At 43.1% G+C, this 13,947-nt stretch overlaps 1 protein-coding gene across 3 annotated transcripts in view; it reads right to left on the bottom strand.

Annotated features, from left to right (window-relative positions):
• LOC124043314 (zinc finger protein 40-like) overlaps positions 1–13,111 on the bottom strand; it is a 90,867-nt gene extending 77,756 nt beyond the window's left edge. For 2 of the 3 annotated variants that reach the window (XM_046361796.1, XM_046361798.1), the window contains exons 1-2: positions 13,037–13,111; positions 9,592–9,720 (exon numbers count right to left, since the gene is read on the bottom strand). In XM_046361796.1, coding sequence (XP_046217752.1) covers positions 9,592–9,631 — 40 coding nt within the window. In that variant the 5' untranslated portion in view covers positions 9,632–9,720; positions 13,037–13,111. Of the gene's footprint in view, positions 1–9,591; positions 9,721–12,621; positions 12,864–13,036 lie in introns of those variants that run through there. The other variant, XM_046361797.1, reaches the window with a different exon arrangement.
• Between the last annotated feature and the right edge of the window lie 836 nt (positions 13,112–13,947).

The following is a 13,947-nucleotide window of genomic DNA, read 5'->3' as shown; positions in this document are numbered from 1 at the left end:
ATCAGCCTGTGTTCGTAATGGCTGTTTAAGGAAATGACCTGTCCTGATTTGTCATAGACGCTTGCTAAAAGACTTCAATGAGCAAGCCTTCCTTCATGACCTGGCCTCTGTATATTGGTATAGAATCAGCTTGATCCCCCCCCCCCCCTCTGTCGAAGATGCTTGGACCTTTGTTTTTGATATTTCAAGTGATATTGTTAACAAACATGCCCCCATAATGAAAATTACAATTAAAAACAGGTTCAGTCTCTGGTTCGACTGTGAGTTACTACACCTAAAGAATTGCATTTGGCGACCGGCTCGGTACACACATACACCGGAAGGCCAAAGTTAGTTACTTTAAGGAGCAGTTCTCTCTCTGTTGGTCTAACCCCAAGACGTTCTGGAAAACAGTTCAAGACCTGGAGAATAACCCCTCCTCCTCACAGCTGCCCATGTCCCTTAAAGTTGACGATGTGGTTATTACTGATGGCTGAGCTCTTTAAAGCTCTTTAAAAATCACCACTTCATTAAGTCAGGATTCCTATTTGACTCAGCCATGTCTCGTTGCCCATCCAACATTTCCTCATCTCCCACCCCTTCTAAATCCCCTATCTCCAATGCTCCTCTCTCTTTTTCCCCTGCCCCGCTACAAAGTTTCTCCCTGCAGGCGGTCACTGAGTCCGAGGTGCTAAAGGAGCTCCTTAAACGTCTCTGGGTTTTCTTTAAGGTTGCTACCCCTATAATCACCAAGACCATCTCTGACCTTTTTAACCTGGCTCTCCTCTCTGGGGAGGTTCCCATTGCTTGGAAGGCAGCCATGCTTTGTCCTTTATTTAAAGGGGGAGATCATACTGATCCTAACTGCTATAGGCCTATTTTTTATTTTGCCCTGTTTATCAAAAGTGTTGGAAAAACTTGTCAATAATCAACTGACTGTCTTTCTTGATGTCTATAGTATTCTCTCTGGTATGCAATCTGGTTTCCGCTCAGGTTATGGATGTGTCACTGCAAACTTAAAGGTCCTCAATGATGTCACCATTGCCCTGGATTCTAAGCAATGCCGTGCTGCTATTTTATTGACTTGGCCAAAGCGTTAGATATGGTAGACCATTCCATTCTTGTGGGCCAGGTAAGGAGTATTGGTGTCTCTGAGGGGTCTTTGGCCTGATTTGCTAACTACCTTTCTCACAGTGTGCAGTGTATAAAGTCAGAACATCTGCTGTCTCAGCCACTGCCTGTCACCAAGGGTGTACCCCAAGGGCTCGATCCTAGGCCCCACGCTCTTCTCAATTTACATCAACAACATAGCTCAAGCAGTGGGAAACTCTCTCATCCATGTATATTTATATGATACAATCTTATACTCAGCTGGCCCCTCCTCAGATTTTGTGTTAAAAGCTCCAAAACTAAACTTTCTTGGTGTCCAATAAGCTTTCTCTGCCCTTAACCTTGTTCTGAACACCTCCAAAACAAAGGTAATGTGGTTTGATAAGAAGAATGCCCCTCTCCCCACAGGTGTGATTACTACCTCTGAGGTTTTAGAGCTTGAGGTAGTCACCACGTACACGTACTTGGGAGTATGGCTAGACGGTACACTGTCCTTCCCGCAGCACATATCAAAGATGCAAGGTAAAGTTAGAGGAAACCAAGTCTAGATATATCGTAAATTGCTCCTCTTTCACCCCAGCTGCCAAACTAACCCTGATTCAGATGACAATCTTACCCATGCTAGATTGCGGAGACATAATTTATAGATCGGCAGTTAAGGGTGCTCATCACTGCACTCTATGCTCTTCTGTAAATTGGTAATCTCTTTATACCCATCGCAAGACCCACTAGTTGACGCTTATTTATAAAACCCTCTTAGGCCTCACTCCCCCCATCTGAGATATCTACTGCAGCCCTCATCCTCCACATATAACACCTGTTCTGCCAGTCACATTCTGTTAAAGGTTCCCAAAGCACACACATCCCTGGGTCGCTCGTCTTTTCAGTTCGCTGCAGCTAGCGACTGGAACGAGCGGCAATAAACACTCAAACTGGACAGTTTTCTCAATTTCTTCATTCAAAGACTCAATCATGGACACTCTTACTGACAGTTGTGGGTGCTTTGCGTGATGTATTGTTGTCTCTACCTTCTTGCCCTTTGTGCTGTTGTCTGTGACCGATAATGTTTGTACCCTGTTTTGTGCTGCTACCACGTTGTGCTGCTACCATGTTGTGCTGCTGCCATGTTGTATTTCTACCATGTTGTTGTCATGTCTCAGCCTCCAGTATTTATGCTGCAGTAGTTTATGTGTCGGGGGGCTAGGGTCAGTTTGTTATATCTGGAGTACTTCTCCTGTCCTATTATGTGTCCTGTGTGAATTTAAGTGTGCTCTCTCTAATTTTCTCTTTCTTTCTCTCTCTCAGAGGACCTGAGCCCTAGGACCATGCCTCAGGACTACCTGACATGATGACTCCTTGCTGTCCCCAGTCCACCTGGCCGTGATGCTGCTCCAGTTTCAACTGTTCTGCCTTATTATTATTTGACCATGCTGGTCATTTATGAACATTTGAACATCTTGGCCATGTTCTGTTATAGTCTCCACCCAGCACAGCCAGAAGAGGACTGGCCACCCCACATAGCCTGGTTCCTCTCTAGGTTTCTTCCTAGGTTTTGGCCTTTCTAGGGAGTTTTTCCTAGCCACCGTGCTTCTACACCTGCATTGCTTGCTGTTTGGGGTTTTAGGCTGGGTTTCTGTACAGCACTTTGAGATATCAGCTGATGTCAGAGATGCTTGTTCTAGGTCCCAAGAAACAAAGAGATCTTCTGTTGAATCTGACAATTAATCTTAATGGTTGTACAGTCGTCTCAAATAAAACTGTGAAGGACCTCGGCGTTACTCTGGACCCTGATCTCTCTTTTGAAGAACATATCAAGACCATTTCGAGGACAGCTTTTTTCCATCTACGTAACATTGCAAAAATCAGAAACTTTCTGTCCAAAAATGATGCAGAAAAAGTAATCCATGCTTTTGTCACTTCTAGGTTAGACTACTGCAATGCTCTATTTTCCGGCTACCCGGATAAAGCACTAAATAAACTTCAGTTAGTGCTAAATACGGCTGCTAGAATCCTGACTAGAACCAAAAAATTTGATCATATTACTCCAGTGCTAGCCTCTCTACACTGGCTTCCTGTCAAAGCAAGGGCTGATTTCAAGGTTTTACTGCTAACCTACAAAGCATTACATGGGATTGCTCCTACCTACCTCTCTGATTTGGTCCTGCCGTACATACCTACACGTACGCTACGGTCACAAGACGCAGGCCTCCTAATTATCCCTAGAATTTCTAAGCAAACAGCTGGAGGCAGGGCTTTCTCCTATAGAGCTCCATTTTTATGGAACGGTCTGCCTACCCATGTCAGAGACGCAAACTCGGTCTCAACCTTTAAGTCTTTACTGAAGACTCATCTCTTCAGTGGGTCATATGATTAGGGTGTAGTCTGGCCCAGGAGTGGGAAGGTGAACGGAAAGGCTCTGGAGCAACGAACCGCCCTTGCTGTCTCTGCCTGGCCGGTTCCCCTCTTTCCACTGGGATTCTCTGCCTCTAACCCTGTTACGGGGCTGAGTCACTGGCTTGCTGGGGCTCTCTCGTGCCGTCCCTGGGGGGGGGTGCGTCACCTGGGTGGGTTGATTCACTGTTGTGGTCGGCCTGTCTGGGTCCCCCCTTGGGTTGTACCGTGTCGGAGATCTTTGTGGGCTATACTCGGCCTTGTCTCAGGATGGTAAGTTGGTGGTTGAAGATTTCCCTCTAGTGGTGTGGGGGCTGTGCTTTGGCAAAGTGGGTGGGGTTATATCCTTCCTGTTTGGCCCTGTCCGGGGGTGTCCTCGGATGGGGCCACAGTGTCTCCTGACCCCTCCTGTCTCAGCCTCCAGTATTTATGCTGCAGTAGTTTATGTGTCGGGGGGCTAGGGTCAGTTTGTTTATCTGGAGTACTTCTCCTGTCCTATTCGGTGTCCTGTGTGAATCTAAGTGTGTGTTCTCTAATTCTCTCCTTCTCTCTTTCTTTCTCTCTCTCGGAGGACCTGAGCCCTAGGACCATGCCCCAGGACTACCTGACATGATGACTCCTTGCTGTCCCCAGTCCACCTGGCCATGCTGCTGCTCCAGTTTCAACTGGCCTGGGCCCTAGGACCATGTCCCAGGACTACCTGACATGATGACTCCTTGCTGTCCCCAGTCCACCTGGCCATGCTGCTGCTCCAGTTTCAACTGGCCTGGGCCCTAGGACCATGTCCCAGGACTACCTGACATGAGGACTCCTTGCTGTCCCCAGTCCACCTGGCCATGCTCCTGCTCCAGTTTCAACTGTTCTGCCTTACTATTATTCAACCATGCTGGTCATTTATGAACATTTGAACATCTTGGCCACGTTCTGTTATAATCTCCACCCGGCACAGCCAGAAGAGGACTGGCCACCCCACATATGCTCTCTCTAATTCTCTCTTTCTTTCTCTCTCTCGGAGGACCTGAGCCCTAGGACCGTGCCCCAGGACTACCTGACATGATGGCTCCTTGCTGTCCCCAGTCCACCTGACTGTGCTGCTGCTCCAGTTTCAACTGTTCTGCCTTATTATTATTTGACCATGCTGGTCATTTATGAACATTTGAACATCTTGGTCATGTTCTGTTATAATCTCTACCCGGCAAAGCCAGAAGAGGAATGGCCACCCCACATAGCCCGGTTCCTCTCTAGGTTTCTTCCTAGGTTTTGGCCTTTCTAGGGAGTTTTTCCTAGCCACCGTGCTTTTACACCTGTATTGTTTGCTGTTTGGGGTTTTAGGCTGGGTTTCTGTACAGCACTTTGAGATATCAGCTGATGTACGAAGGGCTATATAAATACATTTGATTTGATGTACGAAGGGCTATATAAATACATTTGATTTTGATTTGATGTTGTGTTGCTACCATGCTGTGTTGTCATGTGTTGCTGCCATGCTATGTTGTTGTCTTAGGTTTCTCTTTATGTAGTGTTGTCTCTCTTTCGTGACGTGCGTTTCTACTTCATTTATTTTTCATCCCAACCCCTTCCCCGCAGTAGGCCTTTTGCCTTTTGGTAGTCCGTCATTGTAACCGAAAGGTTGCAAGTTCAAATCCCCAAGCTGACAAGGTACAAATCTGTCGTTCTGCCCCTGAACAGGCAGTTAACCCACAGTTCCGAGGCCCTCATTGAAAATAAGAATTTGTTCTTAACTGACTTGCCTAGTTAAATAAAGGTTCAATTTAAAAAAAAAAATATGTCAGGCTACATACAGTAACGTTGCCTTGAGGTCTGAGCATTATCATGTGATGGCAAGAGTCAGTTTGGGGAGTATTTTAGTACTTTATTAGGATCCCCATTAGCTACTGCTAAAGACTCTTCCTGGGGTCCACACAAAACATTACATATTACATAACATTAATAGGCAAGTACACTACATCCCTAGGATAGAACTACTTACTTCCCTCAATTCCGGATTATCTGCCCTGGGCTCTTTCTGTAATTCTGACCGAATCTCCCTCGCCACATGGGGAAAAAATGTCCTAGACCACTGTTTAACCCACAAGCAAGTATACCAGGCTCTCCCTCGTTTGCCATTCGTAAAATCAGATCATGACTCCGTATTCCTGCTTCCTGTTTACAAGCAGAAGCTGAAACACAAATGACCCGTGACTCACTCCGTTGAGAAATGGTCTCCAGAATCAGAGATTATGCTACAGGACTGCTTTTCTAGTGCTGATTGGAATATGTTTTGAGATTCTGCCGATAACATTGACGAGCTAACCACCTCCATCACCGGCTTCATAAGGAAATGCTTCCGCGACACTTCCCCAATCAAAAGCCATAGATTAACACTGAGGTTAGATAGGGCTATCGCAGACAACCGAGGCTACGGCTGAGAATAGAAAAAGTACAAGAAATTCTGAAATGACCACCGCAGAGTCATCAAACGAGCAAAAGGACAATATAGGAATAATGTGGAATGATATTACACAGGCTTCGACACCTGGCGCGTGTGGCAGGGGCTACAGTCCATTACGGGATACAAAGGAAAACCCAGCCTCGATCTGCCAAAAAATGCCTCTCTACCAGATGAACTCAATGCATTTTATGCATGCTTTGACAATAACAACATTGTGCAAGGTGTGAGGGTTGTCACCGACCCAGAAGATTGGGTGATCTCACTCACCGAGGCCGATGTGAGTAAAGTCTTTAATCAGGTCAATATCCGCCCCAACAGATCCATAGATCTCCCTCAACAGTGGAGCGGGTCGAGAGCTTCAAGTTCCTGTGTCCAAATCACTAAATGGTCCACACACACCGCACAATTGTGAAGAAGGCACAACAGTGCCTCTTCCCCCTCAGGAGGTTGAAAAGGTTTGGCATGGGCCCTCAAATCCTCAAAATGTTTTACAGCTGTACCATTGAGAGCATCTTGACTGGCTGCATCACTGCTTGGTATGGCAATAACACTGCCCCCAATCGCATGGTGCTACAGAGGGTGGTGTGGACAGCCCAGTATATCACTGGGGCCGAGCTCCCTGCCATCCAGGACCTTTATATCAGGCTGTGTGAAAGGAAGGCCTGGAAAATCGTGAGTCTCAAACCACTCAAACGATAGACTGTTCTCTCTGCTTTCGCACGGCAAGCTGTACTAGTGCAAGTCTGATACCAACAGGCTCCTGAACAGCTTCTATCCCCATGGCATAAGACTGCTAAATAGCTAAGAAAATGGCTACACGGATTATCTGAGTGCAAAAATAACAATAAAATACAGTCTCTCTATGCACACTCACAGGGCCCTACACAATATGCACACTGATACTCCAACATACATACAAAAACTCACTCCATCATTTGCTCACACACATATATATTCTTCATATATTCTGATGCCTAGTCACCTTACCCTTATACATAGCTACGTCTATCGATCCAGTATGCCTGCACATTGTAAATATGGTGCTGGAACTGACCCTGTATATAGCACGCTTACTTATTTTATTGTGTTCTTCTTATTTTGATATATTTTGTGTTTTGGTTCTACTTTGTTATTTTCAGTATTACATTGATATTGATTACTGCATCGTTGGGGTTAGAGCTTGCAAAAAAGGCATTTCACTGTACTGGTTGGTGCATGTGACATTAAAACTTGAAACTTATGCCTTCATAATCACACACAATTTTTTTAAATGGAATGGGAGGAGGGTGTGTGGGGTTCCCAAGAAGAACGTGACAAGGATCTAAGTGGTATGACTCTCACTTCAGCAGAATGTGAGTTTGCCTGTGATAGCATGCCACGCCACGCACTAAGCAGCATAGCATTTCCTGTCTGACTAATTAACCCCTGAGCACAGAGGGGGAGAGGTGATGAAACAGGTCAAAGGTCAAAAGCCACAATACAGAAGCTGTAAACGACCCCATGTCTATTCAATATAAAGTACCAGAAGCTGTAAAATACTCTTATACTATTTGTAATGGTGGATTTACAGGCACCAAGTAATAACTATTATTTTTAATATATCTTATCATCTCATTTCCTTGAGCTCCTATTGAAACTACACTGAGTAACTTCAGATGGCAAAAGAGAGCGAGACTACAGAAGTTGGATCTAAATTTGAGCCAGTTTTGTACAGCAGGAAAATAATCCTGCAGCATCAGGAAATGTGGATTATTATATGGATTAAAATTCATGGGTATTTTTGTAGGGGTTGAAACTATTTTTGTAAGGGAAAATCAAGTCGGAAATTTCAAAGTGGAAATTTCTCCTGCAACGGGGTGATCAAATTCAGGTCCTACTCTGTATGAGAGGGGACTATGGGGTAAGAGGAATAGAGGAATGCATCAGAGAGAACGGGACAGGACATCCTTGTTCACTGCAGTATTTGCATGTGTAACAAAACAAAATCCATACTTTGCCAGAGGAAACAATGGAGGAAATATCAATCTTCCTTCCATTCCTTAATTAATTAGGTGTCACACCCTGACCATAGTTTGCTTTGTATGTTTCTATGTTTTGGTTGGTCAGAGTGTGAGCTGGGTGGGCATTCTATGTTACATGTCTAGTTTGTCTAGTTCTATGTTTGGCCTGATATGGTTCTCAATCAGAGGCAGGTGTTCGTCATTGTCTCTGATTGGGAACCATATTTAGGTAGCCTGTTTGGTGTTGGGTTTTGTGGGTGATTGTCCTTGTTACTGTCTCTGTGTTACTTTGCAGTATTAGGCTGGTTTGGTTTTTGGTGGTACGTTTATTGTTTTTGTATTTGATTCGTGTTTACTTTGTTTCATTAAACATGGATTGCAATAGCCACGCCGCATTTTGGTCTGACTCTACTTCACCGAAAGAGAACCGTTACATTTGGTCCTGCCTTTAGGTGACCTTTTGAATTTGCTCATTCACATTGATTGATCCTAACTTTCTAACAGCTCATAAAAATGATGTTGCCCCAACCCCACCCTTTAGACCACATATGGACAGTTGGCATGGATTTACTCACATTACATGACATTTACATTACCTCTGCCTAGCCCTGCTACTAATAAAACTGGGCGTTTCCACTCTCTCTAAAACAGTAACTGGCCTAATGTGGCTGGGGAAATGTACTATCCCACACTCCTCCTTTGGGCAATCTGCTGTTATAAAACTAAATTATTTACGTTGTTTGGCCAAGTAAGCTCAAAGCATTAAATTTGTGGGTGGGGGTGTTATAATAAATAAACATTCAAATACTGGTCGCTGCTTGCCGACATTGGCAAAGTATGTTTCTTTCTAATTTTATTCTTATGGACTTTGCATGCAACACAAATAGAAACACACACAAACATCTAAATAAATCCATTAGTAGTGTACATGCCTTAGTTTCTGACAGACACTTCGCCTCTGCGATAACGCATAATTGTTCGATAATTAGCCTATCAAAGGCAAATGATAAAGTCGAAGAAAAGCTCTGTTCTTGATTAACAGTCATGCACTTGTAAACATAAGCCGTTACAGCCTACACACTAACATATGGACCCCAACGACATAAAGGGAGCTTCCACCATAGAACGACACAATTGATTCTAGGTGTTTCCTATAGGTTTCACAGCACACACAGATTGGAAAACTAAGCACTAATAGTGAAGACAATTGCGTAACAAAACGAAAAAAATCACAAAAGGAAAGTGGACAACCACAGCTCAGCAGATTCTATAGACGTGTGGACAGAGAAGTGGGTAGGGGGCAAGTGTGGACAGCAGTCTAAGGGACTAGGGGACTGTGGGAGGACAGATGGCTCAGTGATCCCTTCTATCTATTTCTCCCTCCATCTCTCGCCTTTGAATATTAAATTAAAGTCTGAACTAAGATGACCTTTGTTTTTTTAAAGACCTTTCATTTGTTTACCCAGGATAGTACACTTAGTAACAATTTACAGGGAGTCCTGAGTTTGATCAAATCAATAAAAACATACACATTACATGCCCTCCAAAAATGTAACAACACAGCACACTGTAGTATGACATGACATAGGCCTCCACACACAGACATTTAAAACGCAGCAATTCAGGTTTAAAACGCAGCAATTCAGGTTGGCAACTTACCTTTAAGGTTCTTCGGGTTGTTCTGCTTGGTTCGCGGCATCTTTTCTTGTTGGTTGTTTCACTGACACATCTTCTGAAAGGTTGTCAATTCTCTATTGCAGGTGGACCACGAACACTCTCTGGGTTCATCTACAAAGCACACATAGAGAGGGTCAGTGTCAGCTCAACACACCATAGATCAATAAACACTAAGCAGCCCTTATCTTCTTACTAAGTGTGTGTGAGTGTGTGTCTATGGCTGTCTGTGTGCAGTCTCCCGTCCTCTCACTTGGCAAGAATCAGAAAGGACACTGCTGTTGTTGCGTCTGTCAGTTTAACAGTTGTCCCTGTCTAAATTCTAATTCCAGTCAAAACGTACATGGTATAAATTCTTATTCCAGTCCAAACATACACAGTATAAATTCTCATTCCAGTTCAAATGTACAAGACTTACATTCTTATTGCAATCCAAACGTACACAGTATAAATTATAATTCCAGTCCAAACGTACAAGGCTTACATTCTTGTTCCAGTCCAAACGTACAAGGCTTACATTCTTGTTCCAGTCCAAACGTACAAGACTTACATTCTTGTTCCAGTCCAAACGTACAAGGCTTACATTCTTGTTCCAGTCCAAACGTACAAGGATTACATTCTTGTTCCAGTCCAAACGTACAAGGATTACATTCTTGTTCCAGTCCAAACGTACAAGGCTTACATTCTTGTTCCAGTCCAAACGTACAAGAATTACATTCTTGTTCCAGTCCAAACGTACAAGAATTACATTCTTGTTCCAGTCCAAACGTACAAGGCTTACATTCTTGTTCCAGTCCAAACGTACAAGACTTACATTCTTGTTCCAGTCCAAACGTACAAGGCTTACATTCTTGTTCCAGTCCAAACGTACAAGACTTACATTCTTGTTCCAGTCCAAACGTACAAGACTTACATTCTTGTTCCAGTCCAAACGTACAAGGCTTACATTCTTGTTCCAGTCCAAACGTACAAGACTTACATTCTTGTTCCAGTCCAAACGTACAAGACTTACATTCTTGTTCCAGTCCAAACGTACAAGACTTACATTCTTGTTCCAGTCCAAACGTACACAAAACAAAGCCCAGTGAGCACAATACGTTGAAAAGATGGTTATCAACGTCTTGTCAACATATGTTGCCCATAGGGAGGCTCCTGCTAAGTTTGATGGCATGGCATAATATCCAATACAGCACCACTGACGGGGTGCTCCTCTACCGATATCAGGTGAGTTCTGGACCAACTCTGAGATGTGAATGCATCTCTCTCCATATAAATATAAACCTGGAGTGGCTATCTATAATCTGATCTAAACCAAGAGGAGATGGCTGTTTTTTGGTACACAACTGATTGACAAGTTGATGTCAGATATACTGCCCTGCCCTTCGCTTTGATGACACACACGTTTCAGATGACGAAAAACGCAAACAATAAGGCCTTGTGTCTGGCGGTTGTCAGCGCTCCAGGGTGCTTACGCGGTTAGCGGGCTACACTCAGACGGATCTTCTTATAAAAGTGAACATGCATTAGATCATTGCATCACCATCAGACATAAGCAAACACTGAAAGGGCATCTTGATCTCATAGCTGTATAGTATCTGTTTAATATTATTGTATTGCTGCTAATGATACCCTTTTTACAGTGGATGAAAAGGGACTAATTTTAGACTTCCTGCAAATCTGAGCTCTGCAAAAAAAACATCAGCAGACACCATCAGCAGTATGTAGAAGCTAAATTATATCAAATCTTGACCTTTCAAAAACCCAAGGCAAAGAAAAGAACAAGCAGAATGAATGATCAGCAGAGCTCCCTCAGTCCCTCCCGATACATTTCTATAGACATGATCTATAGAATTTCACATACATTGCTCTAGTCTATACATTATCTATACATAACAATACATGTATTGAAAATAACTAAACATTTTAGATAGTATATACTGTATTATTTTTATAGATAATTCCCTACATGATCTTCCTAGATCAATCCCTTCCACTGTACATTTTGTTCCAACATCCAGTCTGTTCCGTTTGCCAATGTTACACAACAGTCCGTTACTACAGCCGTAGGATTTTGTTTTACCATATACTGGTACACGTGCGCTGCTACAGCAATGACATCATTGAGTTCGCAAAATATATCGGCAGTAATGTACACAGCGCATGCACCAGGTCACAGAGCCCAGAAAGAACGACAATGAAAGTCATACAATCAAACATGTTCATAAGCTCCCACCTGCCTCCCAGGGAGAACGAAGGACAGGTCGAATACCTTAAGTTCAGACGATGCTGGTGATTTGGAGAAGAGCGAGACGTGCGTGTGCGGCGCGCGTGTCAGCTGAGAATTTTTTGAGGAAACACCCCGAAACTGACAGCTTGATGAGGATGCCACAATAAGCGGTGGAGTAAATGTTGCAGTAGGCCTAGTCCTATAGCTGTCCGAAAAGAATGTTCTCTCTAAATCCCTGACGACAGACTTACGCCTCATTCAACACACACCGAGGAGGATTCCTTCCAGTCACCTTGCAGCATTTTACAGAAACATTGTAACAACATTTACAGCAGCATTGTAACATGTAAAAAAAAACAATTGGACATGATGTCCTTCATTGTGAAATATGAACACTGAATAGCCAAACCCCTGTGACATAATCAAATGCCTCTATCTATCCAACCAATAGACAGGTGAACAACATTGTTTCATTGTAGCCATGCATCAATGTCTTTATAGAATACATGTTACATCACAACAGTCGCATCTTATTGTGAGGGAATGTAAAAAAAACAATGACTGGGTTATAGCGTATTTTATGTCTGTAGCACAAGCAACACATGAACGCGCTTTAACTGAGGGAGGAGTCAGGGAAAACCCCTCGCTCTCTGCAACACTACGGCGGCACTTCCCTAATTCAACAAATATGCGACAGTATTTTTGAACACTTTCTCATCTGTTGCGCAATATCTATTTATCAGAAAAATGGCTAATGTATTAGATACATTACAATAGATCAGGCTTACCTATTGGCGCAAAAGACAGGCACATTCAGTAGCAAGCAAGACAGCAACATTACACACGCCACATTCGAATGCTGCAGACGTATAACGTTACACAAAAACAACGATTCTATGGTAAGCAACGACGGTTCTGAAAGCTTAACTTGTTTGATCCCAAAATCACAGGCGTGAGCTAAAAGAAACACAACGGTGAATACATTGAATACAAATAACTAGCCGAACCAGCAAGAACGTCCCCGACAGGCGTCAGGCGTTGTAGCATACACGATCGCCCAGTGAGAGTACTACCCCAGAACACTTCCACATGCATGCAGCCCAAAGTTTCAACCACATTTACGAAATATAAATATCCAAACTAAATTCATACATTTTATATATATATATATATATATATATATATATATATATATATACTTACAAGTTACAAGTGAGGTCTTAATAGTTGTCAGGGATTTCTGGTGTAACACACCTTAAGGGTAAAGGTCTGTTTTTGTCGCTTCTCCCTCTCTCACTTTCTATTGCAGGAAACAGACAGGCCAACTGACGTCAACGGGGGTCCCGTCTCCGCCTCCCAACCACAGGATGTCATCTCCGGGAGGTATGCGACGATCAAACGACGACCAAATAAATTACTAAAAACAACATCACCAGGGCCTTATTTTTTACCATATTTATTAAAATATATTTCAAACGTATATTAAGTAAGTTTAGACCATATTTACAACTGAAACTGTGTCTAAAATAGTATTTATTTTAAGCGTCGTTTGTCGTGCACCCCCTAAAGATCTTTCCTTTGCACATAGTTTGGGACTGACAGTTTTCCCGGAGGTTCCTTGTTGTCAGGTCACGTTGCGCCCATCCACTGCCGACTGGGCTTTCCCATGCAGATCTCCCATTGCAATTACTAAACCATTTATTTTCAAGCCAAACAGACTTTGAACTTGCCTGGGGTATTGAGGCAGGATGAGTTTGAAAATCGAAGATTATATAGCATAGTTCAAAGCTACACTAGGGTGATTGCAGTCATGTTTTGCATAGCCTGCATTATTGTTTTTTTCCCCATCCATAGAGTATAAATCCAATTTAATTTAACTTGTTTTCATTTTAATGAAATGAAACATGAAATTGCATACTGGTCTTCTATAATAAATTGTATAAGATGCACCCTGCAGAATACTCCATATTTGACTGTTACTGAATTGCATTTATGCGAACTAAGAAAGCACTATTCCCAATGGAATTGTATCCTGTAAATCTTGACTTTGGATAGAGTCTGCCTTCTACTTCCTTATTATTTTCCAGTTTCCAGGTTCCTACATTTCTAAATAC

Source organism: Oncorhynchus gorbuscha, linkage group LG09 (genome assembly GCF_021184085.1).
Source record: "Oncorhynchus gorbuscha isolate QuinsamMale2020 ecotype Even-year linkage group LG09, OgorEven_v1.0, whole genome shotgun sequence".
Taxonomy (NCBI): Eukaryota; Metazoa; Chordata; class Actinopteri; order Salmoniformes; family Salmonidae; genus Oncorhynchus; species Oncorhynchus gorbuscha.
This window is presented reverse-complemented; position numbering and strand designations above follow the sequence as displayed.